Source organism: Bombina bombina, chromosome 8, assembly GCF_027579735.1.
Source record: "Bombina bombina isolate aBomBom1 chromosome 8, aBomBom1.pri, whole genome shotgun sequence".
In the NCBI taxonomy this organism is placed as follows: Eukaryota; Metazoa; Chordata; class Amphibia; order Anura; family Bombinatoridae; genus Bombina; species Bombina bombina.
The window spans coordinates 40,696,058-40,722,737 of NC_069506.1; the positions used below are offsets into that span (position 1 = coordinate 40,696,058).

The 26,680-nt window shown below is 38.1% G+C and overlaps 1 protein-coding gene across 1 annotated transcript; it reads left to right on the forward strand.

The window, feature by feature from the left end:
• The first annotated feature begins 1,678 nt into the window (after positions 1 to 1,678).
• LOC128638398 (chymotrypsin-like elastase family member 2A) lies at positions 1,679 to 24,647 on the forward strand. Its single transcript, XM_053690336.1, has 8 exons — positions 1,679 to 1,760; positions 4,707 to 4,795; positions 7,585 to 7,682; positions 8,515 to 8,643; positions 13,358 to 13,494; positions 15,264 to 15,409; positions 21,645 to 21,797; positions 24,515 to 24,647. The coding sequence occupies exons 1-8, from the start codon at positions 1,721 to 1,723 to the stop codon at positions 24,530 to 24,532; spliced, it is 810 nt and encodes a 269-aa protein (XP_053546311.1). The 5' UTR covers positions 1,679 to 1,720; the 3' UTR covers positions 24,533 to 24,647.
• Positions 24,648 to 26,680: the final 2,033 nt, after the last annotated feature.

Genomic DNA, 26,680 nt, shown 5'->3' on the forward strand with positions numbered 1-26,680 from the left:
TATGCGTTTGTGTCTGTTGTTGGACATATAAATAAAGGATATAAAAAAAAAACAAAAAAAAAACATACATACAAATACAGAACCCATTTTGCAAACGTGTTTCCTACGTATTGTGTGTTTAAAATCCAGTATAAGAAGTTATTAAAAGTCCTTTTTATAGAAACCTATAGTCTCCATCTTGTTTTCAGATCACTCCAAACTGGAATTGGTACTTTAACAAGCAATTAAAAAAAAAATATTGTAACAAAAAATACTAGGAAAAGATTAAAGTGACAGTATATTAAGTGAGCTTGCAGCTGATAGTTCAGATGAACGCTGCTTCCTAACCTGTACGCCAGTCTTTAGCTGACAAATTAAAATAACCCTGGACACTTTCGCCAGTGGTGATTGAGAGCCACTGCTTATGCACCATTGGCCTAGTGTGAGCAGGGGGCGGCATTGCACAAGCAGCTGTTAAATGCGGGCAGCAGCAGGCTACGATGCCAGGTGGACAGGTTTGTGGCAGCTAACCTTGTCCGTCTGGGCATTGATAAATGGGGCCCATTGAATTGAAAACTGGCATTTTTGGATAGAGAATAACAAAACAAAAAGCCTCCGCTGACAAATTGTTATCCCCTATTCAAGTGTTAAACATCCTGTATTATAAAAGGCCAAGTGTTTGTCTGAAGCCGTCATGCGCAGTAGAGACAAACACTTGGCCTTAGAAAGCGCACAGTTGATCGCACGCGCACCCACCCGACCTCGCACGCGCACCTCTGCAAATGAAACAGCAGCGCGAGGAACACAGCAGCGCGAGGAGCAGACAATTGAATACACAGCAGTGCGAGGATTAGGCAATTGGAAACACAGGTACAGGAGAGAGAGAAAGAGAGAGAAAGAGAGAGAAAGAGAGAGAAAGAGAGAGAAAGAGAGAGAAAGAGAGAGAAAGAGAGAAAGAGAGAAAAAGAGAAAGAGAGAAAGAGAGAAAGAGAGAGAGAGAGAGAAATAAGGGGGAGAGAGAGAGAAAAAGAGAAGGGGGAGAGTGCAAAATAAGGGGGAGAGAGAAGGGGGAGAGAGAGAGAGAAAAAGAGAAGGGGGAGAGAGAGAAAAAGAGAAGGGGGAGAGTGCAAAATAAGGGGGAGAGAGCGCAAAAGAGAGGGCGGAGAGAGAGGGAGCAAGGGTTGGAACCGCGGTACCTAAATAATTGGCCCGTGTACACGGGCTTTAGGACTAGTATATATGTGAGCAACAGTGGAATAAACATTTTCTTGTGACAATTTTATGTTCATTTAATTTGGTGGCTTTCATATGCAAAAATCCAATCTAGTTACAAACTTACAATTACATATTCCAGTTTTATCAAACATTGTGAACTTATAACCATGATTAAACAATTTTATTTTTATTGAAATCTTTAGCAGCATGTGCAATGTTTAATCATTCACAAAATTGTCTAAAAATAGTTTAGCTATCAACTTAAAAATAAGTTCTAAATGTATACTAGTTAGAAAGTGTAAAAACCCATTTCATAAATCTGTTGTGAAAAAAATGTATTTGTACACCTTGCACATCTCACATTTCAAAGTTGATCATTTTGGGCTTATTGTGTTTACAATGGTGGGAACAAAACCTGCTTTCTTAATATGGCATCTATATTTAGCTGTAAAAATAACATATGTACACAACAGTGATAATTTTTTGGATAAATACCCTTAGATAAGCCATAATAGCTCAGAAAACCATGCTTCCCTTCCTTGCCTTAGCATTGCTGGTTGCCGGAGGTATGTACATTATTGCATAGCTTTAGTAAATGGGACAACTATATATAATTTGTAGGCTGTAGCTTTTTCTTATAGGTCCTTTGACAGTATAAATATTTTTTTTTCTGTGAAGAACATTGGAATGTAAAATATATGCATAACAGGCTTCGGTTTCTGCACTTTAGGTCTAATGCGGTGTTGGGTTAGCGCACATGAAGAATTAGTTATCTTAATACACGTTATGTAAATATTACATATACAATTTTGAAAAATATTAATAATAATTATTAATAATTATATAGGTGTGCTTAAAAATTCTTAAATATAATTTGAATATATATATATATATATATATATATATATATATGTATATTTTACAATAAATACATACTGATGATGTTAATGTAAAATATATATTTATACCTATATATCTATATGAATATGTACATGTGTATTTATGTATTCAATATATATTTATATATATATATACTGTATATATAATATATATATATATATATATATATATTTACAGTAAATACACAAAACAACATATTAGTAAATATTATTGAATAAAAATAATTTTTCATGTTTCAAGGTATTTAAGTGGAATGGGCTCCAAAGTGTATATATAGAAAGAACAGTCAGGGTGGATTTTCACTCACATCTCAAAAGGGTGTCAGGAAAAATGAATTGTATCCAATATAGTAAGGATCTGCACTCACTGGACTTGTGTCAATTGTGATATTTATTATAATGACGTTTCGGAGCAACTATATTGGATATATATATATATATATATATACATACCTGTGTTTTTATATGTATGTATATACATATTTTATATAAATAATACATAAATACACATGTATGCATGTATATATATATATATATTTATAAAATAGCCTTTCCATTCAAACTTCTTGTGATCCGTATCTTTTAACTCTTATAAAATATTTTTATGAATGTTTATCAGATAGTGTTTATATGAGTGAAACTGTTTATTTTAATGTATTTATGTTGTGTTTGGTGTTAACTCTAACTCTTAAGCAAGGTCTAGGTCTTCAGTTGTGCTAACCCGATGCGCAGTAAATTAAATTGCGCTTGAGCAAATGTGTTTACTTTAAACTTGTAATACATGCGCAAGTATAACGCGTTTGCGATATTGCAATATCACGCCTGCGCTAATGATACCGCACCACATGTAATCTATCCCTATGTTTTTAACCCCTGCAATCCAATGCTGTGAGCTAGCTAAACATGACATGAGACATATGTGTGTAGACACCAATCACAGATAGCTCTCAGTAGTACATTGATGCTTCTGAGCCTACCTAAGTATGCTTTTGGACAAAATTATACCACAAGAGCAAAATACATTTGATAACAGAAGTTAAAATGTCTCTTAAAATTGCATGCTCTGGCGCCAATTTATCAAGCTCTATATGGAGCTTGATGCCCCTGTTTCCGCGCGAGCCTTCAGGCTTGTTGGAAACAGAAGTTATGAAGCAGCGGTCACAAGAACTGCTGGTGCAATGATAAATGCTGACAGCGTATGCTGTCGGCAATTTATCGATGTGCAGCGGACATGATATGCTACATCGTATCTTGTCCACTCGCACTATGATAAATCTACCCCTAGCTCTCTATCAAGAAGGTTTTAATTTTTAGAGGGACAAACTGCTTTAGCTATACCGTCCTTCTGCCTTTAAAGGTATAAATGCCTTGTGGTTGGTTAAATGCACTGTGGTGCTCATGCTCGGAATGCTGGTGAGAACACAATGAACACAAAACAAAGGGGCGCCTCATGTGTAGATCAATAGTGCAACCAGTAACAGAACATCAGTAGACGCCAATAGGGTACTCACATGTAATAATAACACCCTTATGTACTGGTAGTAGCGGGCTGATATCTCAGGGTGTATCAGCTAACCCTATTCCTGACTTCAGACTGGAACACAGGATACAGCTTCCAAGAACAGTCAGCCACAGGATGCAGTTACAAAGGATAATAAGGTGCTCGCACTTAGCTTACGTTAAAAATGGTTTATTTAAAAATCACATTAAAAACATTAAGCAATATATGAAGGGGCATAGACATATAGCCCCCTGTATGCAACGCGGTTCTCGGCTTGTAATGTCGCCGTTTCCTCAGGCAATAAGCACCTTACAACATCCTAAACTTTTAAACTTGTTTGCTGACTGTTTTTGGAAGCTGTATCCTGTGTTCCAGTCTGAAGTCAGGAATAGGGTTAGCTGATACACCCTGAGATATCAGCCCACTACTACCAGCACATAAGGGTGTTATTATTACATGTGAGTACCCTATTGGCGTCTACTGATGTTATGTTGCTGGTTGCACTACTGATCTACACATGAGGCGCCCCTTTGTTTTGTGTTCATTTTAGTGCCTGATCTGGACTGATCTGTGAGGAGGAGAGCAGACGCCCATTTTGCATCTTCTGTTTGGACAATACATCACATATGTATATGGCAGTGCACTACCTGACCATTTTGGGACTGCATTGATCACACTTGGATCCTTTGTTTTTTTCTTTCTCTCATTAGTTATTTTTATTTATTTTAGTTTTTTTTTAAATTATTTTTTATTGATTGTATACATAATATTAGGTTTTCCATTTATTTTTAGGTTTTTAACATCATAGCTTGGTGACTAAAATGTTTATATTGGATTAGAGTGCACCCCCTCTCATCTGTTTATATCATATTTAGGGATAACACAAGAATCAATAACACTGAGCATGCGCCTGCAGTGTACATGAGTATGCTACTAGATCATTGCGCATGAGAAAAGTATATTGCAAACATGTTTTTGCCAAATTTATATGCATCACTGTTGACTTCAAATTTGACTTTATGTTCTTTGAAAACTGCTTTTTAATTTAACATTTATTTTGTATGTTTAGCTGTCAAATGTCCATCTTTAACTATTTTACTTTTATTGTACAGCTTCCGGCTGCGGTGTCCCTGCCGTCCAACCCGCTGTATCCCGAGTTGTAAACGGCGAGGAAGCTGTGCCAAACAGCTGGCCCTGGCAAGTAGGTTGATATATTCAGTACTTTAGAGGACAAGCACACAGTACAGATCTGCTGCAAACACCCTCCTACAAATAAGTTCGTCATTCAGAAAAATATCATTTAAAAAGGGTTCTATAATAGACTTCCTTTCCTCTACATGAACACAAACCACTTTAGAATGTAACATAGTAGATGAGGTTGAAAGAAGACAGAAAGTGAAAGGGCATGTTGGTAGGTGGGGGTCACACAATCTCCTACCCAAAAGCCCCTACTCTGATCCAACCACGGATATTTTTTTAACAATTTAGCAGTCAATTAACCGCTTGGCTGCCAGTAACATAAAACTCAATAGTTTGATCTTTTTGGTTGCCAGGAACCCACATTAACAGTAGTTATTTGACTCCCTTGACTACCACTCACTTCTTTCTACTCCATATTCCTTAATACATTGAGGCATAGGAGGTTTTTACATTTAGCTAAAACTCATGACTCCACTCCTCCCGACACGGCTATGCCTTGAAAAAAGTAGTGATATTCCCCCAACCTCCTCAGTCCCTAATATCTAGCCACAAATATTGGGAGGTATGTACTGTGCTGTTGGGAGGTATGCACTTTGCTGTTGGAAGGTATGCACTGTGCTGTTGGGAGGTGTGCTCTTTGCTGTTGGAAGGTATGCACTGTGCTGTTGGGAGGTGTGCTCTTTGCTGTTGGAAGGTATGCACTGTGCTGTTGGGAGGTGTGCTCTTTGCTGTTGGAAGGTATGCACTGTGCTGTTGGGAGGTGTGCTCTTTGCTGTTGGAAGGTATGCACTGTGCTGTTGGGAGGTGTGCTCTTTGCTGTTGGGAGGTATGCACTTTGCTGTTGGGAGGTATGCATTGTGCTGAAGGGAGATATGCACTGTGCTGTTGGGAGATATGCACCGTGCTGTTGGAAGGTATGCACTGTGCTGTTGGGAGGTGTGTTCTTTGCTGTTGGGAGGTATGCACTGTGCTGTTGGGAGTTGTACACTCTGCTGTTAGGAGGTATGTACTATGCTGTTCCCTTTATATAGAAAATAATAATTTGAAATATAGTGAACTGCCCCAATAAAATTATGGAGCTTATAACTGTTATAGACAAACCTCTACTCTTAATTTTTCAAGACTCATTATCCTCAGGCATGGTACCCAAGGATTGGCGTAAAGCTGATGTGGTGCCACTCTTCAAAAAGGGAAGTAGGGATGATCCAGGAATCTATAGACCAGTTAGTCTGACATCAATAGTGGGGAAGATATTTAAAGGGATTATAAGGGATTATATTGAGGATCATATTCGTGTAAACAAGATTATGAGTTCTAATCAGCATGGTTTTATGAGAAATAGATCATGTCAAACTAATCTAATTAGATTCTATGAGGAAGTAAGTAAAAATATAGATAAAGGGGAATCAGTTGATGTGATATACTTAGATTTTGCAAAGGCGTTTGATACAGTGCCACATGAGAGATTAATGCACAAAATTAAGGGACTGGGAATAGCTGAAAATGTTAGTTTGTGGATAAATAACTGGATAAAAGATAGGGAGCAATGAGTAGTAGTAAATGGATCATACTCAGATTGGACAAAGGTAATCAGTGGAGTACCCCAGGGATCAGTGCTGGGCCCTGTTCTTTTTAATATTTTTATAAATGACTTGGAGTAAGGATTAAATAGCGACATCTCTATTTTTGCAGATGATACTAAGTTAAGTAAGGTCATTAGGTCAGAGCAGGATGAACTTTCGTTACAAAGGGACCTGCAAAAATTAGAAGTATGGGCAGGTAAATGGAAAATTAGATTTAATATGGGAAAATGCAAGGTTCTACATTTTGGAAGTAAAAATAAGCTGCCAACGTATTATTTAAATGGGACAAGACTTAGCCAAACAGAGGAGGAAAGGGATTTGGGAGTAGTAATAGATAACAAGCTAAAGATGGGTGCACAATGCAGGGCAGCAGCTTCAAAGGCTAATAAGATACTAGCATGTATTAAAAGAGGCATTGATTCAAGGAAGGAAAGTATAATTCTGTCACTATATAAAGCCCTGTTAAGACCTCATGCAGTTCTGGGGACCAATCGCAAAAAAAGATATTGCAGAACTAGAAAAAGTTCAGAGAAGGGCCACAAAGCTAATAAGGGGATTGGAGAATTTAACCTATGAGGGGAGGTTAGCCAAACTGGGTCTGTTTTCTTTAGAAAAAAGGCGCTTAAGAGGTGACAAGATTATTTTATATAAATATATTCAAGGCCCATATACAGAGATGACAGAAGCTATGTATATGCCAAGAAAATTGTTTGTGACCAGAGGTCACAATTTAAGGTTGGAGGAAAGGAGATTTAATCTCCTGCAACGGAAACGTTTTTTCCCTGTAAGAGCAATAACATTGTGGGACTCATTACCAAAGGAGGTAGTGAATGCCAATACCCTAGATACATTTAAAAATTTGGATACATTTCTGTCTATAAACAAAATTCATGGATATGATTGATAGTATTAAATGGGTCACCTTTTAGTGGGATTATTTAAGCTTAACTGGAGCTTTTTGTATATATTTTAGATTTGTATAGGTTGAACTCGATGGACTTCGGTCTTTTTTCAACCTCATCTACTATGTTACTATGTTACTATGTTACTGCTGTGGATTCTACAAGGGACCATGCAGAACCAATAAACTTGACAATACCCGCTCCTTTTACAATTATCCATAATAAATATACACCCTTGTATTCTATTTAATATATTGTTAATATGACACTAATTTGTTGTGATACTTTGTATTCCTCCCCTGTAGGTTTCCCTTCAGTACATATACAATGGCTACTGGTACCACACTTGTGGAGGGTCCCTCATAGCCGCAGACTGGGTCTTGACAGCTGCTCACTGTATCAGGTACAATTTGTTCTATTTACAATATTTTCTTTTCACTAAAGGGACATTAATCACCTCTTTTTTGTGTGTAAAGTTGGTGCTTTGTCCCACACTCCCTAGAAAGACCAGAAATCTAATTCTGTAACCGCAAAAATGCTGCAAATAACAAAGGGAAATTTGCAATATTTTGAACATGTAGGTTTTGCTTTTTGCTCTCTCTAGGAAGCGTGAAACAAAGCACAAATTTTACACAAAAGTAAAAGTGTTTAAAGCTCCTAAAATTTACATTTTATGTAAACATAGCATATGCATAAAATTGCATTGTCTTGCACTCCAGGTATACACCCCTTGAAAGCTTTCTTGAGCATGTTTACATTATCTCCTTTACTGTAGCCAACTAGGAACACATATAAAAGCTCCTGCAATGATCAACCAATCCCTATAGGGTGTTCCAGGACCTAAATTTTGAATCCTGTATAATCTACTCTAGCTCCTTTGGTGCGATGGAAAAACCCCAAACAATTTTCAGGGATAATGATTTAAAAAAAAAAAAAAATATATATATTTTACAGTAAAATTACCGCCTTTTTTACACTAAATGTAGTTACCAATTAGCAGGCACTACCCAGGGTGCTGAACCAAAAATAGTCTGGCTCATAAGCTTTCATTCCTGCTTTTTCAAATAAAGATACCAAGAGAACAAAGAAAAATTGAAAATAGGAGAAAAATAGAAAGTTGCTTAGAATTGCATGCTCTATCTGAATCATGAAATAAAAAAAATTTGAGTTTCATATCCCTTTAACTAACATTTCTTTAGTAAAGTTAACCCTCTTTTACGTTTTTTTTCGTCTAGCTCTTCCAACACCTACAGAGTACAAGTCGGCAGACACAACCTGAGACAGTTTGAAGAACAAGCCCAGACAATCAGTGTGGTTAAACTCTTTAATCACCCAAAATGGAACCAAAATCTTCTGGCCAATGGGTATGTGTCACCAAAACCCTTTATTTAGTGAAATGCACTAACCAAATTTGGTACTGAACATGAACTTTAATTTGCTGTTTTTTTATTTCTTATATATATAATTTCCCAGAAGACAAGCACTTGTTTTCTCATTTGTATTAGGATTTTTTTTTTCTGCACTCTTGTATTCCCTTAAGGCGGTTTAGCATTGATTTAACTTTGTGACTATTGCAAAAATTGATTTGTCTATCATGATTGTTGATGCAAAACTGACAATACACTTTTTAAGGCATGTGACACCACAGAAGCTTAGGGAGAGAGGGGAAGTAAACAAAAGCTCCCATAAATTGCCTTAAAGTATTAACCCAAGCCTCCCTGTGAGAAAGTGAAACAAGTACATTTTTTAGATGTATTTTATAACAAAAGGTTGCAAAATAAATAACTAATGTATATATATTGCAATAATGTTTCACTTGCAATAATGAAACATTCTAGGCGTTGTTGAAATGTCAAGTTTAGGGCTCCATGTACTAACAGGTGGGCAGACAGCTTCTCGACTTGCAAAGCTGTTCGCCCGCCTTCGCTACATACCGGCAGCAGATCTGTTCGTCCGCTGGCCCATATGTATCATTACGCACTCATAGCAGTGTGTAATGCCCGCCCCTTCATTCGCACGACTAATCACGAGACTGAAGGGGCTGTCAATCCCCATGAGCGAGCTCTCTGTGATTTTACTTTGCCACCTCAGAGGTGGCGTAGGGTGTAAGAAGCAGCGTTCTAATGACCGCTGCTTCTTACATTGTGGGAAGCAGGCTCGCATATGCGAACCTGCCAGACAAGGGCTCCAGGGCAGCTCTTGAGCTTCGTACATGGAGCCCTAAATGGTCCTTTAACCTCTTGATGTATTCAGGGCCAGTGGTAGGATTTTTGGCTAAACAAACACATTTTCCCACAACTCCTCCCTTTCACCCCAAAGAAATCATAAACCCTGACATTACTGCTTCTTAACAAAATGTTCTAGCTATGTGTTAAGCAGCTATAGATAACTCTTTTACCTATAATGATAATAAACATAGATTTATGTTATCACATCAAATTGATGACTGTTAATCTGATTTATTACAATAGCTATAATGGTTAATGTCTGCATGACAAAACTTACTAAAGTGGTGGTTCTGTATAATGAATCAAACAGTGGTTACAATATATAAAACTCACACACCTGGAGGCAGGATGACCTCTTTTTTACTATTATACATAGACCACTAGTTTTGAAAGCTGCCCTCAGTTCTCCCTTACAGGCCATATTTTGAGAATAACTGAACTGGAGCACAGGTGAACTAATCAGCTGATTAGTAAACAGTTATTTGACTTGCTCTCATCCAAAGTAATCCTGAAAATCTGGCCTGTTGTGGAGGCCTGAGGTAAGGTTTGACAACCGGTGACCTAGACTGATACTAGTATGTGTAACAGGAACATTTAATATGAAATAAAAAGTCACACTTCTAAATAAATATAGGAAAATGTATCAATCAGCAGGTGACAAGTTCTCAAGCAGAAAGTCCCCTTGGAATCACCACTTGGCAAAATTTAAGGCTGCATAAGAGCTCTATTGTTTAGTCCTGCCCTTGGGCAACCAATTGTGTGAGAGTAGGGCCTGTCACGCCAAACAAGCGAGTCTTGGGATGGTTTATCTTTGGCATTAGACATTATGCAGAAGATAGTCCTACAAGACCCCATAATACCCAATGAACTGTAGGTGGATATGAGTCCCACTGCTATAACTAGCTCCACCAACTTATATGAAGGCTGCAAAGTTGCTCTACAGTGAGATATTTTAGCCAGGAGCATCCAGCTGTTCTGGCTGACCTGCATTCTCTGCCACTCTATATTCAGGGGAGTCCTAATTCTAGCCATTATACAACCACATATTAACCCTACTACGAAGCCCAAGTTACTTAGAAAAATAATAAATATACACATTAAACCCCCCCCCCCCACCAACTTTGCACCCCTACTGCAGGGGTGCCATAAAGCCGCTGCCTAGTCCATCTCTATTGCAGCAGTGGCCCTGGATGTATTTATTGCACCTCTATATAAGGTCTCCCTCTTACAAACTCACAAATTGCTACAGACTTGTCCATGTTCTGAAAAAAAACTTAGCTCCTTTCTAAGAAGGCATACTGAGGTAGGCCGAGGAGCGTGAACGTGTATGCATAAAATTGTTACACACACTGGTAAATCTAACAATCAAAGATAGGTGAAGCAGCACTCCAATGTTCAAAAAGTAACCTTTATTAAAAGTGCAACTTTTTGGGGCTCCTGCCCTTTTCTCAAGCTAACAAACAGTAACCCACCAAAGTTTTATCACATCACCATAAAACAGGTGTCCAATCAGAATAGGCCAGAGGGGCGTGTCTTTAATGACATCATCATAGTCATCATTATGTATTTTCATTACTTTAACCCTAACCTGCCCAGAAGGAAATGTACCCCTTATTAAAAATAAGTGCAAAAAATCAGTCTGAAATTAAGGAGAAAGCACATTCTCCTTAGACCAGATATTTGTTTAGATGAGGAAAATAAATTAAAATAAAATAGAGTTAAACAACTGGTAAATCTAATGATCTTTTTACAAAATTCCCCATTAACGTGTATGAGGTTTTTTTATATAAAGGATTTTTCTAAAACAATGTGATTAAGTTGTTTAAATCAAGGATACCAAGGAAAAGGGGTGAATTTAATTATAATTAATTGGATTTTTTTTTTCAAATTGTTTGTTCAAAGGGAATCATGAAAGTGTATGTCTGACTTCCACATCCCTTTAAGACACAAGCACAAGTTATGTTTATCACCCACTCATCTTATAGAAATGTATAAAAAAAAATGACTTTCGCAGGATCTGACTGAAAAGTTAATTCCTGTAAATATTTTGTAGGACTTAAACTGCAGGTTATTTGTGCTACTGGAAACTACTAGGATTTCTAGACTTCAGCTCACTCTCATTTTACTCATTTTACTTTCACAATCTGATCTGGTTTTTTTATAATTGTGATACAGAAAGTTAGGCCTTTGCTTGTCATTTAAAATACACTTGACTTTAATTAATACCTTAGAAGAATTTAAAAACATTTTTTTAGAGGATTCACAATCAGAAGCTCATCTGCTGCAACTTTTCTATTTTTTTGTTTGTAAAATTTTTGGTGTTTTTTGAAACATTATACCTACCATTTATGACACTATTAAATACATCATGGTTAAAGGGATAGATTGTAGTATACACTTCTATTAGCAAAAATGCTTCTATTAAAAGATATTATTGTTTTTCTAGTGGCATATGCACATATCCTGTGAGTGCCCTGTGCACCAGCCAATTTAGCATGCCACGTATGCATCTGTTTCTGCACAAGCCATCATGCTCTCCGGAAACAGGAGTTAAGAAGGAGCGGTCTTAAGAACGCTGCTCCTTAACTCGTCCGCCACTTCTGAGGCGACGGACAGCAATCAGTCCGATCAGATTCGACGCTAGCGGCCGATTGGCACCCTGCTAGTGGCCAATTGGCTGCGAAGGTGCAGGGGGCGGCATTGCACAAGCAGTTCACTAGAAATGCTTGTGCAATGATAAATGCTGACAGCGTATGCTGTCGGCATTTATCGATGTGCGGCGGACATGATCCGCTACAGCAGATCATGCCCGCCCGCATATTAGTAAATCGGCCTCTTTGCCTGCTCAAATAGCAGTGATTTGTATGAAACAAATGAAGTCTTCATAGGCAAATACACACCACCACCAGATATCTGAGCAGTCATGCTGTTGAATACTGGTGCACGGGCCCGTACAGAATATGTGCATATGCTGCAGAAAATGGAAGTAAATTGCAAAAATGCTTCTATTTAATATAATAATGCACTTGTGCACATTTTAATTTTGCTCTTTCTATCCCTTTAATAAATGCTTTTTTTGCAGTTACTGAAAATTGATTTTTGAGCTAATATTTAATGTCATTTTTTTATCCTGTTAACTATTTTTTAAGTGAGCTTTAATCCTGGTAAAGGGCCTTATTTTCTTGCATCATGCAAACACTTCAGAGATGAGATGTCTTAAAAAAAGATTAAAGGGACATAAAACCCAACATTTTTCTTTCATGAATCAGACAGAACAAACAATTTTAAACAATTTTACAAATTTACTTCTATTATCAGTTTTGGTTTTAGTTTTCTTTGTATCCTTTGTTGAAAAGCAGGAAGCTAAGCTCAGGAGTGTGCACGTGTCGCTCAAGAGTGGGCACATGTCTGCAGCACTATATGGCAGCAGTTTTGCACCAATGTTACACATTAGCAAGAGCGCTAGATGCCAGCACTATTCCCTGCCATGTACTGCTCCAGATATGTGCACACTACCTATCTAGATATCTTTTCAACAAAGAATCAAAAGAGAACAAAGCAAATTTGATAATAGAAGTAAATTGGAAACTTTTTTTAAATTATATTCTCTATCTGAATCACGAAAGAAAGAAAATGTGTTTTATGTCCCTTTAAGTCCCTCTCTTTTTAACCCTTTCAGAGACGCACGGCTCTACAGAGGTCCTTACAAGAATACAGAATACTTTGAGATATACAGAGAACCTGTATATATTTACTATACGTTCAAAAGGGGTTTTCAAGTTTAAAAACATATTTTTTAATGTAAATTCAGATGTCACTAATTTTCATTTTGATCTGTTTTCTATTCCAGAAATGATATTTCTCTCATTAAGTTGGCAAGTCCTGTGGTCTTCAGTGATGCTGTCAGCGTTGGTTGTCTGCCCCCTGCTGGCTTCATCTTGTCACACAACGTAGGCTGCTATGTTACAGGCTGGGGTAATGTACAAAGTAAGTAACTCAAGTTCCACTGGAATTCACAAAATACTTATGTTAGTGAAGTCTGTTAGGTATTTCCTACATTTCTACTTATCATTTCATCCTTGTCATTATTATCACCTTTTACAATTTATTACTAATTAATTTCCAACAAGACATAATTGAATTGTTCACTCCTGGCTATTTTGTTTTTAGCCAATCAAGTAGAGCAAGTGTATTTAAAAGGGTAGTTTATTACCCATGACTGCAGCTACGATTATGGCCTTTTGATAGCCGAAACGCGTCAGCAACAGTCAACAGAGGAGTGAGCTCCTCTATCCACTCACACAGACGCTGTGTGTATCCGTTTCCATGTTTGTATTTTATCCGGTATAAGAATAAAGGCTACATTTTATCAAGTGTCCGCTGTGTGGGAGTGCTCCTCAATCTATCATTTGTGTATTTCTATAATTGAATTGTGATACCAAATAAGAACCCAAAGGCCCCTCTAGTCTGCAACTATTGTTATTGAAATGTAAGCGTAAAGGGATGTGAAACCCAAAAGTTTTCTGTCATGATTTAGATAAAGTAAAAAAGAGAAATATCCAGTAACTTAGTACCACTGTTCAAAGGATAGCGTGTAACTTCGACACACAAAGGTGTCTGTCATTGGGCTCATAGGAGAGGAATAAGGTAATAATGTGTGACGTATTATTGGCAAACCACCTTATCACAGTTCAAAGAAGACATCTGCCCAAAGCCTTATACCTTGTATCGCCGTTGAGGGTGGGACACCGCCTCACTCGCTTCAAAACTTCTGCGGTTCACAGAGTATCCTCTCCGGGCTTCTCAGCATTTTTCCGCTTACCTCTACGTCACTGTCATGTGACCTACCCTCTAGCCAATGCGCTGCAACACACCTGCTCCTATCAATTGCCGACAACAAGGTGTCCGGATTCTCTGGAAGCAGGAAAATGCAAAAGAAGAAGGATTGATCCGTCACGTTAAAACAAATTTTTATTTAATTCCATTAGGGATAAAAAAGGAAGGGTGCAGCAAACCCCGGTTCACAGTCATTCAAGGGTGTAGCACTGATGGGTTTACGTGTTTCGGATATGAATCTGTAGTCACAGCCTACAGAGCTAATCCCCACACTTGTTTAAAAAACACATACAGGATTATAATTGGATAAAACAAAAACCCTCCCTAAAAGGTAGAACCAATCAAATAATAATGCCCTCTGCAACAGTCCATAGTGGAATGAAATAAAGATTTGTTTTAATGTGATGGATCAGTCCTTTTTCTTTTGCATTTTCATGATTCATATAAAACTTTCAAATTTACTTCTATTATCAAGTTTGTTTCATTCTCTTTGTATTCTTTGATAAAGAAGCAACAATGCACTATTGGGAGCTTAACACATTGTTAAACTAATGGCAATAGGCATATATGTGAAGCCACCAATCAGCAGCCAATTCCTAGCTCCTACGCCTACCTAGGTATCTTTTTAAACAAATGATACCAAGTGAACTAAGCAAATTAGGTAATAGAAATAAACTGGAAAGTTGGTTAAAATGACACTCTCTATCTGATTCATGAAAAACATTTTTTGGGTTTCATGTCCCTTTATCTATTTAAATAACCTTATTTATATTCTCTCAAATCCCTTTACTATATTTGCCCCACCTTTTCATGTTTTATTGGTTCATTTATTGTAAATAACATTGTGCACTGAGCATTTAAACAGGGGACCGTGCTCAGCTACAGACCAGGACTGATTTCTGTGATTGATGATATTTCAGCCGGTGGCCCCGCCCCAGACGCTCTCCAGCAAGGTCTTTTATTGGTTGTTGATTATGCTACCTGCTCTAAGTCTGACTGGTGGGGAAGAAGTGTGAAGACCAACATGATTTGCGGTGGAGGAGATGGCATTATCTCAAGCTGCAATGTAAGTATCTATTTATTTATGTTTACTTATTCTGCTATTTCAATTTCTCCTATTTTGTGGTGAACCTATCTAACTGCATTTTCTCTAACATATATTATTCAGCCAAGAACTAGGGCTCCGGTTATTAAGCTGTAGATAGAGCCTGGTCTCCCTTGCTGTTCATTCTTGCTCATGAGATTCTGCTACTGCAAATTAAGAATCAACAGTTGCAAGATCACTGCTTCCTTAGGTCTCCGCCACCCCAGAAGTAACAAACTTAAATCTCCCTGGACTTATTTACACAGGAAGATTGAAAAAGCCCTTTGTTGGTGCTTAAGAGTAGGGGATGGCACTGCATACACATTTACTTGTGTAATGATAAATGCGGACAGAGCAGGGTGGCTGATTCCTCTAAACGTGGAGGGACAGTTTACCTAGCTGGGAACCTTGCCTGTCTTCAGGTTCATAAATGGAATCCTTACTCTATTTTTGACAAAGCTCTAGAAGCATAAATGTCACTCACAGACATGGGTTGTTCTAAGCACAAATTTCTGCTTATGTTAGTGACCCTTAAAACCTTAACTTGAATGAAAGGATTACCTTATGCATAGTTCAGGTATTATTAAATCCCCTTACAGTATTTCTCCTTGCCCCCTTTATTGGACGTCTTTTTGATGAATCAACCAACTTTTTAGTAAAGAAATGCTGCTGATTTTTTTTTTAACATAATACCTTCTAAGCTGAGATCATGTTCCTTTTATCACCTAAATGCACACACTAAAGCCTATCTTATACTGTCAACAAAAACTATAGATGCAGACAGTGACAGTTGCAAAATCCTTGTGGGACTATGGGGCCTAGTTATCAAGCCGTCAACCTCAAATACGCTGGAATTCCGCAGCGTATTTGTGGCGAGGCTGATTCGCCTTAGTTATCAAAGGCTCGAGACCGGCAAAAGTAGAATTTTGTGACGTAAACTTCGATCCACAGATCGATTCTTACGTCACTCCAGATGTTCCGCACACAAGTGCGGCACAATCTCACTACTTTTGCTAGTTATCAAAAAACTAGCAGGTACGCTCGGCACTTTTACGGCCCAGCGTACCTGGTTTTCAAAGCGCCAGCCTGGAGGCGGCGGATCCCATTGGAATCAATGGGAGTCTGACCATAGCGAAAGTACAAGTTCGCTGCTGACAGACATCCCATTGATTCCTATGGGAGCTGTCTACACCTAACACCCTAACATGTACCCCGAGTCTAAACACCGCTAATCTGACCCCCCCTACACCGCCGCAACTAAATAAAGTTATTACCCCCTAAACCGCCGCTCCCGGAGCCCACCGCAAGCTACTCTATACATATTAACCCCTAAACCGCCGCTCCCGGAGCCCACCGCAACTATAATAAATGTATTAACCCCTAAACCGCCGCTCCCTGAACCCGCCGCAACCTATATTAAATGTATTAACCCCTATCCTGCCCCCCTACACCGTCGCCACCTATAATAAATTTATTAACCCCTAATCTGCCCCCCCTACACCGTCGCCACCTATAATAAATTTATTAACCCCTATCCTGCCCCCCACTACGCCGCCGCCACTGTAATAAAATTATTAACCCCTAAACCTAAGTCTAACCCTAACCCTAACGCCCCCCTAACTTAAATATTAATTAAATAAATCTAAATAAATTAACTCTTATTAACTAAATGAATCCTATTTAAAACTAAATACTTACCTTTAAAATAAACCCTAATATAGCTACAATATAAATAATAATTATATTCTAGCTATCTTAGGATTTATATTTATTTTACAGGTAACTTTCAATTTATTTTAACCATGTACAATAACTATTAAATAGTTATTAACTATTTAATAGCTTACCTAGCTAAAATAAAGAGAAATGTACCTGTGAAATAAATCCTAACCTAAGTTACAATTACACCTAACACTACACTATACTTTAATAAATTATTCCTATTTAAAAATAAATACTTACCTGTAAAATAAACCCTAAGATAGCTACAATATAATTAATAATTATATTATAGCTATCTTAGGATTTATATTTATTTTACAGGTAACTTTGTATTTATTTTAGCTAGTTAGAATAGTTATTAAATAGTTATTAACTATTTAATAACTACCTAGCTAAAAGAAATACAAAATTACCTGTAAAATAAATCCTAACCTAAGTTACAATTAAACCTAATACTACACTATCATTAAATTAACTAAATAAACTACCTACAAATAACTACAATTAAATACAATTACATAAACTAACTAAAGTACAAAAAATAAAAAAAGCTAAGTTACAAAAAATAAAAAATTAAGTTACAAACATGTTAAAAATATTACAACAATTTTAAGCTACTTACACCTAATCTAAGCCCCCTAATAAAATAACAAACCCCCCCAAAATAAAAAAAATCCCTACCCTATTCTAAATTAAATAAATTTCAAAGCTCTTTTACCTTACCAGCCCTTAAAAGGGCCATTTGTGGGGGCATGCCCCAAAAAGTTCAGCTCTTTTGCCTGTAAAAACACTAATCCCCTGAAGATCATCCTACCTTGAGTCGTCTTCACTCAGCCGAGCCACCGATGGAACTGAAGAGGACATCCGGAGCGGAAGAAGTTAATCCTCCAAGCGGCGCTGAAGAAATCTTCCATCCGATGAAGTCATCATCCAGGCGGCGCTGAAGAAGTCTTCGATCCGGCCGATGTCATCTTCAAAGAGGCGCTGAAGAGGTCTTCTATCCGGGCGAAGTCATCTTCCAAGCCGGGTCTTGAATCTTCCTTCCGCCGACGCGGAACCACCTTCTTCACCGACGGACTACGACGAATGACGGCTCCTTTAAGGGACGTCATCCAAGATGGCGTCCCCTCAATTCCGATTGGCTGATAGGATTCTATCAGCCAATCGGAATTAAGGTAGGAAAATCTGATTGGCTGATGGAATCAGCCAATCAGATTCAAGTTCAATCCGATTGGCTGATCCAATCAGCCAATCAGATTGAGCTTGCATTCTATTGGCTGTTCCGATCAGCCAATAGAATGCGAGCTCAATCTGATTGGCTGATTGGATCAGCCAATCGGATTGAACTTGAATCTGATTGGCTGATTCCATCAGCCAATCAGATTTTCCTACCTTAATTCCGATTGGCTGATAGAATCCTATCAGCCAATCGGAATTGAGGGGACGCCATCTTGGATGACGTCCCTTAAAGGAGCCGTCATTCGTCGTAGTCCGTCGGTGAAGAAGGTGGTTCCGCGTCGGCGGAAGGAAGATTCAAGACCCGGCTTGGAAGATGACTTTGCCCGGATAGAAGACCTCTTCAGCGCCTCTTTGAAGATGACATCGGCCGGATCGAAGACTTCTTCAGCGCCGCCTGGATGATGACTTCATCGAATGGAAGATTTCTTCAGCGCCGCTTGGAGGATTAACTTCTTCCGCTCCGGATGTCCTCTTCAGTTCCATCGGTGGCTCGGCTGAGTGAAGACGACTCAAGGTAGGATGATCTTCAGGGGATTAGTGTTAGGTTTTTGTAAGGGGGGTTTGGGTTAGATTAGGGGTATGTGGGTGGTGGGTTTTAATGTTGGGGGGGGTTGTATTTTTCTTTTACAGGCAAAAGAGCTGAACTTTTTGGGGCATGCCCCCACAAATGGCCCTTTTAAGGGCTGGTAAGGTAAAAGAGCTTTGAAATTTATTTAATTTAGAATAGGGTAGGGATTTTTTTTATTTTGGGGGGGTTTGTTATTTTATTAGGGGGCTTAGATTAGGTGTAAGTAGCTTAAAATTGTTGTAATATTTTTAACATGTTTGTAACTTATTTTTTATTTTTTGTAACTTAGCTTTTTTTATTTTTTGTACTTTAGTTAGTTTATGTAATTGTATTTAATTGTAGTTATTTGTAGGTAGTTTATTTAGTTAATTTAATGATAGTGTAGTATTAGGTTTAATTGTAACTTAGGTTAGGATTAATTTTACAGGTAATTTTGTATTTCTTTTAGCTAGGTAGTTATTAAATAGTTAATAACTATTTAATAACTATTCTAACTAGCTAAAATAAATACAAAGTTACCTGTAAAATAAATATAAATCCTAAGATAGCTATAATATAATTATTAATTACATTGTAGCTATCTTAGGGTTTATTTTACAGGTAAGTATTTATTTTTAAATAGGAATAAATTATTAAAGTATAGTGTAGTGTTAGATGTAATTGTAACTTAGGTTAGGATTTATTTCACAGGTACATTTCTCTTTATTTTAGCTAGGTAAGCTATTAAATAGTTAATAACTATTTAATAGTTATTGTACATGGTTAAAATAAATTGAAAGTTACCTGTAAAATAAATATAAATCCTAAGATAGCTAGAATATAATTATTATTTATATTGTAGCTATATTAGGGTTTATTTTAAAGGTAAGTATTTAGTTTTAAATAGGATTCATTTAGTTAATAAGAGTTAATTTATTTAGATTTATTTAATTAATATTTAAGTTAGGGGGGCGTTAGGGTTAGGATTAGACTTAGGTTTAGGGGTTAATAATTTTATTACAGTGGCGGCGGCGTAGTGGGGGGCAGGATAGGGGTTAATAAATTTATTATAGGTGGCGACGGTGTAGGGGGGGCAGATTAGGGGTTAATAAATTTATTATAGGTGGCGACGGTGTAGGGGGGGCAGGATAGGGGTTAATAGGTTTAATATAGGTTGCGGCGGGTTCATGGAGCGGCGGTTTAGGGGTTAAACTATTTATTTAGTTGCGGAGAGGTGCGGGATCAGCAGGATAGGGGTTAATAATTTTATAATAGAGGGCGACGGTATAGGGGGGGCAGGATAGGGGTTACTAGGTATAATGTAGGTGGCAGCGGTGTCCGGGAGCGGCGGTTTAGGGGTTAATACATTTATAAGAGTTGCGGCAGGGTCTAGGAGCGGGGTAAGTAACTTTATTGAGTTGCGGGAGGCTCCGGGGGTGCCGGTATAGGGGGTAGAACAGTGCAGTTTAGTGTGAGTGCTTAGTGACAGGCTAGCAATAAAGCTGGGAAAAAGCCGAAGGGCAGCGAGATCGGATGAGTGATAACTGTCACAGTCCGCTGCTCATCGCCCCGCGGCTTTTTGACAGCTTTATTTGATAACTTAGGCGTATTTTTTCAGGTCCGCGGCGGCGAAGGTAGGCGAGCTTAGGCGGACGTTTTGGGCCGGCGAAGCCAGAAAAGTAGACGGCTTGATAACTACCCCCCTTCATGTCTTACACAAATACTATCTTTCCTGTAAACTTATTAGCCCACTTGGACCAGTGCGGGTCCTATGAGGGTGCTATGCACCTCCAAACGCAAATGTAGCACCCCAGATGAGCTGCAACAAAGCAGTCTGTTCTAGACCTGCCAATATGTTTAGACCCTTAGCATCCTACATATATATATTAGAAGACGCAGTGGATTCATACTCTCACTTCTTTCCAGGAACAGCTACCAGGGTGTCAGGAAATCTTCATAGATAAAACAGAAAAGGTTCCCTTCTCACTTAATTTATACAAATATACAAGGAAAAATAGCTTTATTTGGTGGCGTTGTGGGGGAACAAAACTCCCCTTCCTCAGACCAGAAAGGGGAGTTTTGTTCCCCAAAAACATCACCAGATAAAAGCTATTTTTACTTGTATAAATCTAATCCATATATGTATATATTTTATTTGTTATAAAATGCATTTAAACATAAAAGGACAACTGATACAGCTGTGTTAATCTGAAATGGGGAACAGAGATAACTCCTTCTACTTTGTTGAAGGAGGAAGATAAACCTTTCAAACCTAGACCTCCCAACTGTCCCCATTTGAGAGGGGCAGTCCCTAATTCTGAGGCTCTAAACCCTGTCCTGCTATCCCTCTGAGTCATATGTCCCAAGTTGAAGAATTTCATTTAACCCCACCCACGTACCAGCTAGACACACCCACACACCCACAAGACACACCTACAAAATGCTCAGAAACACCTACAATCCGACCAACTAGTCACACATGATTCTATCCCTTCCCAACATATCCCGCCCACAAAACAGAGACGGGTCACCTCCACCTCCTGAGTCCCTAATATCCAGCCACAAACATTGGGAGGTTTACAAACCTGTCAAGAACAAGTTGGCATATTGAGCATAAGAACAACAGTTTTTTCATAGGCAAAATAATACATAATGAGATGTCCTTGACTTGCTTTGTGCTGATGTCTCTCTTCATATTTCTGGTTCTAGGGTGACTCTGGTGGACCCCTAAACTGCAGGAATGATAGCGGCGCATGGGAGATTCATGGAGTGGTCAGTTTTGGCTCTTCTCTTGGCTGCAATTATTACAAGAAGCCCTCTGTCTTCACTCGTGTCTCTGAGTACAACAGCTGGATCAGCCAGGTAATCAATGAGAATTGTAAGCTTGGCAATGTGGGACTTTCTGCAGGCTTAATAAAGAGACATCAAATGCAAAAAGAAAATGCTCTAATGTTTTAGAGCAGGGTTCTTCAAACTTGTTTTCCCAAGACCCAGTGCCCTGATACCAGATACCTGCACAACCCTATTTTTATTCTTGTGCTGAAAATTTCTGAAGTGATAAACAAGATAGCTGCAATTTTTGGTAAAGAAACTAAAATGTGTGCATACTTTTTTTTATATTGTAGTCAAACTTAAAAGTGTTGCAAAAGATAAAAACACACACACACTCTCATACAACACACATACCACACACACTCTTATACAATACACATACCACACACACTCTTATACAATACACACCCCCCACACACTCATACAATACACACACATACACACTCATACAATACACACACCACACACACTCATACAATACACACACCACACACACTCATACAATACACACACCACACACACTCTCATACAACACACATACCACACACACACTCTCATACAATACACACACATACACACTCTCATACAATACACGCACTACACACACTCTCATACAATACACACACCACACACACTCTCATACAATTCACACACCACACACACTCTCATACAATACATACACCACACACACTCTCAAACAATACACACACATACACACTCATACAATACACACACCACACACACTCTCATACAATACACACACACTCTCATACAATACACGCAACAAACACACTCTTATACAATACACGCGTGACGCACCACACACACTCTCATACAACACATAAAGACACATAGAGCCTCATACAACACACACCACACACACACACTCTCATACAGCACACACTCTCATATAACACACCACACACACTCTTATAACACACACACACTCTCATACCACACACACACTCTCATACAATACACACACCACACACACTCTCATACAATACACACACCACACACACACTCATACAATACACACACCACACCACACACACTATCATACAATACACACACACCACACACACTCTCATACAATACACACACCACACACACTCTCATACAATACACACACCACACACACTCTCATACAACACACATACCACACACACTCTCATACAGCACACACTCTCATATAACACACCACACACACTCTTATAACACACACACACTCTCATACCACACACACACTCTCATACAATACACACACCACACACACTCTCATACAATACACACACCACACACACACACTCATACAATACACACACCACACCACACACACTATCATACAATACACACACACCACACACACTCTCATACAATACACACACCACACACACTCTCATACAATACACACACCACACACACTCTCATACAACACACATACCACACACACTCTCATACAGCACACACTCTCATATAACACACACCACACACACTCTTATAACACACACACACTCTCATACCACACACACACTCTCATACAATACACACACCACACACACTCTCATACAATACACACACCACACACACACTCATACAATACACACACCACACCACACACACTATCATACAATACACACACCACACACACTCTCATACAATACACACACCACACACACTCTCATACAATACACACACACACTCATACAATACATGCAGCAAGCACACTCTTATACAATACACACACCACACACACTCTCATACAACACATAAAGACACAAATAGTCTCATACATCACACACCACACACACTCTCATACAGCACACACTCTCATATAACACACCACACACACTCTTATAACACATACACACTCTCATACAATACACACAAACGCACACACTCTCATACAACACACACACACCCTACATATAGTCTCATACAACATACCACACACTCTCATACAACACACACACACACACCCCACATATAGTCTCATACAACACACACCACACACTCTCATACAACACACACACACACCCCACATATAGTCTCATACAACACACACTCTCATACAACACACACACCACATACATGCTCATACAGCACACACTCATATAACACACCACACACACTCTTTTAACACACACACTCTCATACAACAAACACAAACACACACTCTCATAAACACACCACACACATTTGCATACAACAAAGACACACACACCCCACACTCTCATACAGCACACACACACACTGTCACTCTCATACAGCACACACACACACACACACACACACACACACTCATACAGTACACACACACACTATCATACAGCACACACACACATGCTCTCCTACAACACACACACAAGTCACAACCCAGTAAACATGGTGGTTTAAAGAACCCTGTTTTAGAGTATTTTATTATTGCACTGTTGCTAGCTATATGTTTGACCCCTGTAGTGAAACACATAATTAAAGTCAGCACCACAGCAGCAATGGACTAGTGGGAGCTAGCTGAGCACAACTGGTGAGCACATGACAAGAGGCATATATAAAACCACCAGCTAGCTTCCACTCCCAGCAGTGCATGGCTGCTCCTGTTGAAGAGTAAATCTGGAGATGACTTTAAATATGCGTTTAAGTCCTTTTCAGTGTTTGAAACTTACACATCTTCTAAAAAGATTGTTTAATATAGATTTTGAACAAACTTGAACTAATCTGAAATTTGTCTTTTTTCTCTCTTGCAGACTATTGCATCCAACTAAACTTCACTGGAAATCCTGACACAGAATACACAATAATACTTATTAGCGTTAATATTAACTTTAAAGCAAATGATATTTGTTCATTTCCCATAAGTAATAAAAGCATCATTTTACATGTTTTTGTCATTTCAAGTTTATGTCATTTTTTTTTATTTAATGGGCTACAGGAACCATAAACAAAATAATAAGGATCACAAGAGCTATTGCATATACTTAGGACCACCATAATATATAATACATGTTATACAGAACATATTACAGCTAAAGTTGTCTGTGACAGTTTATCATCCAACATCTAACCAATCAAAATGCTTTATTCTCTTTTACAAAAAATATTTTTCTAAGCATTTACTTTAAAGGGACACTGAACCCAATTTTTTTCTTTCATGATTCAGATAGAGCAGGAAATGTTAGGCAACTTTCTAATTTACTCCTATTATCAATTTTTCTTCGTTCTCTTGCTATCTTTAGTTTAAAAGCAGGAATGTAAATCTTAGCAGCCAGCCCATTTTAGGTTCAGCACCATGGATAGCGCTTTCTTATTGGAGGCTTACATCTACCCACCAATAAGCAAGCATAACCCAGGTTCTCAGCCAAAAATGGGCCGGCTCCTATGCATCACATTTCTGCTTTTTAAATAAAGATAGCAAGAGAACGAAAAAAAAATTGATAATAGGAGTAAATTAGGAAGTTGCTTAAAATTGCATGCTCTATCTGAATCATGAAATAAAAAATGTGGGTTTAGTGTCCCTTTAATAAAGTACAAGCATATATGTATTTGTTAGTATTTTGTCTTAAGAATTTTAAACTTTTATGCTGTTGATAAATTGAATAATTTTTTAAATTAATGTTGTTGCTATAGCAACAAAGGAATCGAACAGAAAGAGCACTGCTCATTTATACATTAGCAAACTCATGTACATTATATTAAACACAATTTATGAGGATACATATTTAACAAAAAAACAGGGGTGGCATTAAGACCAGAACAATGGAGTGTGGGGGGGGGGGGGGGGTGATTTAAAAAAAAAAAAAAAATGGCTACAAAGTTACAAATCATACTGGAGGTTTGATTTTCTTATTTTACCACTTAGGGCCAGATTTATCAGAGTCCGGCAGACAGGGGTGTACATCTTCACCCTTGTCCTTCCAACAGTGCTTCACCCATATTTAACATTGCACATTACAGCTAGTGTGCAATGCCATCTCCTGCGCGTGCATGAGCATGGGCTGTCAATCTCCCCAATCAGAAAAGTTTGGGTGAGGATTGTGGCTAAGTGGGTTAAGAAGCAGGGGGTCTAATGTTCGCTCATAAACTTTTGGCCCTTAATAACAGCAACGTACCCTTTAGGAATTGTGTTAGAACCCTGTCTGTTTTGCTGGCTGAGGCGAGAGCGCAGGTAGTGAGGCATGCAGAAATAGTATGGTCTTACCTCTGTCAGTGAGATCAGAGCTATTTAACCCTGAAATACAAAAATTATATCTGACGTACAGATACATTGGCTGTCATTAAGAGGTTAACGGGACAGTGCAAATTTCTATCATACATATGATACAGCTCTATTTAAATGTTAAAACTTATTTTTGTGTAATATCATAGGAAGATTAAAGAAGATATATCTATGAATAAGACGATTCAATAATATGTGTGTTATATATGATGAAACAACATATAACAGAAGATATAACATGTGTAGTGCATATGAGAGGTTACAACAGTTTATAAGGTTATATTAGAGGATATAAAGTGTGTTAAATGATGTAAGGTGTCATTTTTTCTCTTTATGCTTAGGAATTTTCCTTAAAGAGATATGAAACCCATGCAATTTTAAACAGCTTTCTAATTTACTTTGATTATCAAATTTTCTTTGTTCTCTTGATATCTTTTGTTGAAAGGCAGGGATGTAGACTTAGGAGTGGACCCATATCTGGAGCCCTCTATGGCAGCAGTTTTGCAAGAATATTATCCATTTAAAAGAGCACTAGATACCAGCAATATTTCCTGCCATACAATGACCAAATGCCTACCTAGGTATCTCTTTAAAACAGAATATCATTGGAACAAAGCAAATTTGATAAAAGAAGTAAATTAGAAACTTAAAAAAAAATTAATGCTCTGTCTGAATCATAAAATATTTTTTGGGGGGT

Bases quoted from the DNA above. Each gene is read 5' to 3' on its own strand.
- LOC128638398 (XM_053690336.1), top strand. From the start codon at position 1,721: ATGCTTCCCTTCCTTGCCTTAGCATTGCTGGTTGCCGGAG. The intron at 1,761-4,706 runs GTATGTACATTA...TTTATTGTACAG, and splicing joins AGCATTGCTGGTTGCCGGAG to CTTCCGGCTGCGGTGTCCCT. The intron at 13,495-15,263 runs GTAAGTAACTCA...ATGATATTTCAG, and splicing joins AGGCTGGGGTAATGTACAAA to CCGGTGGCCCCGCCCCAGAC.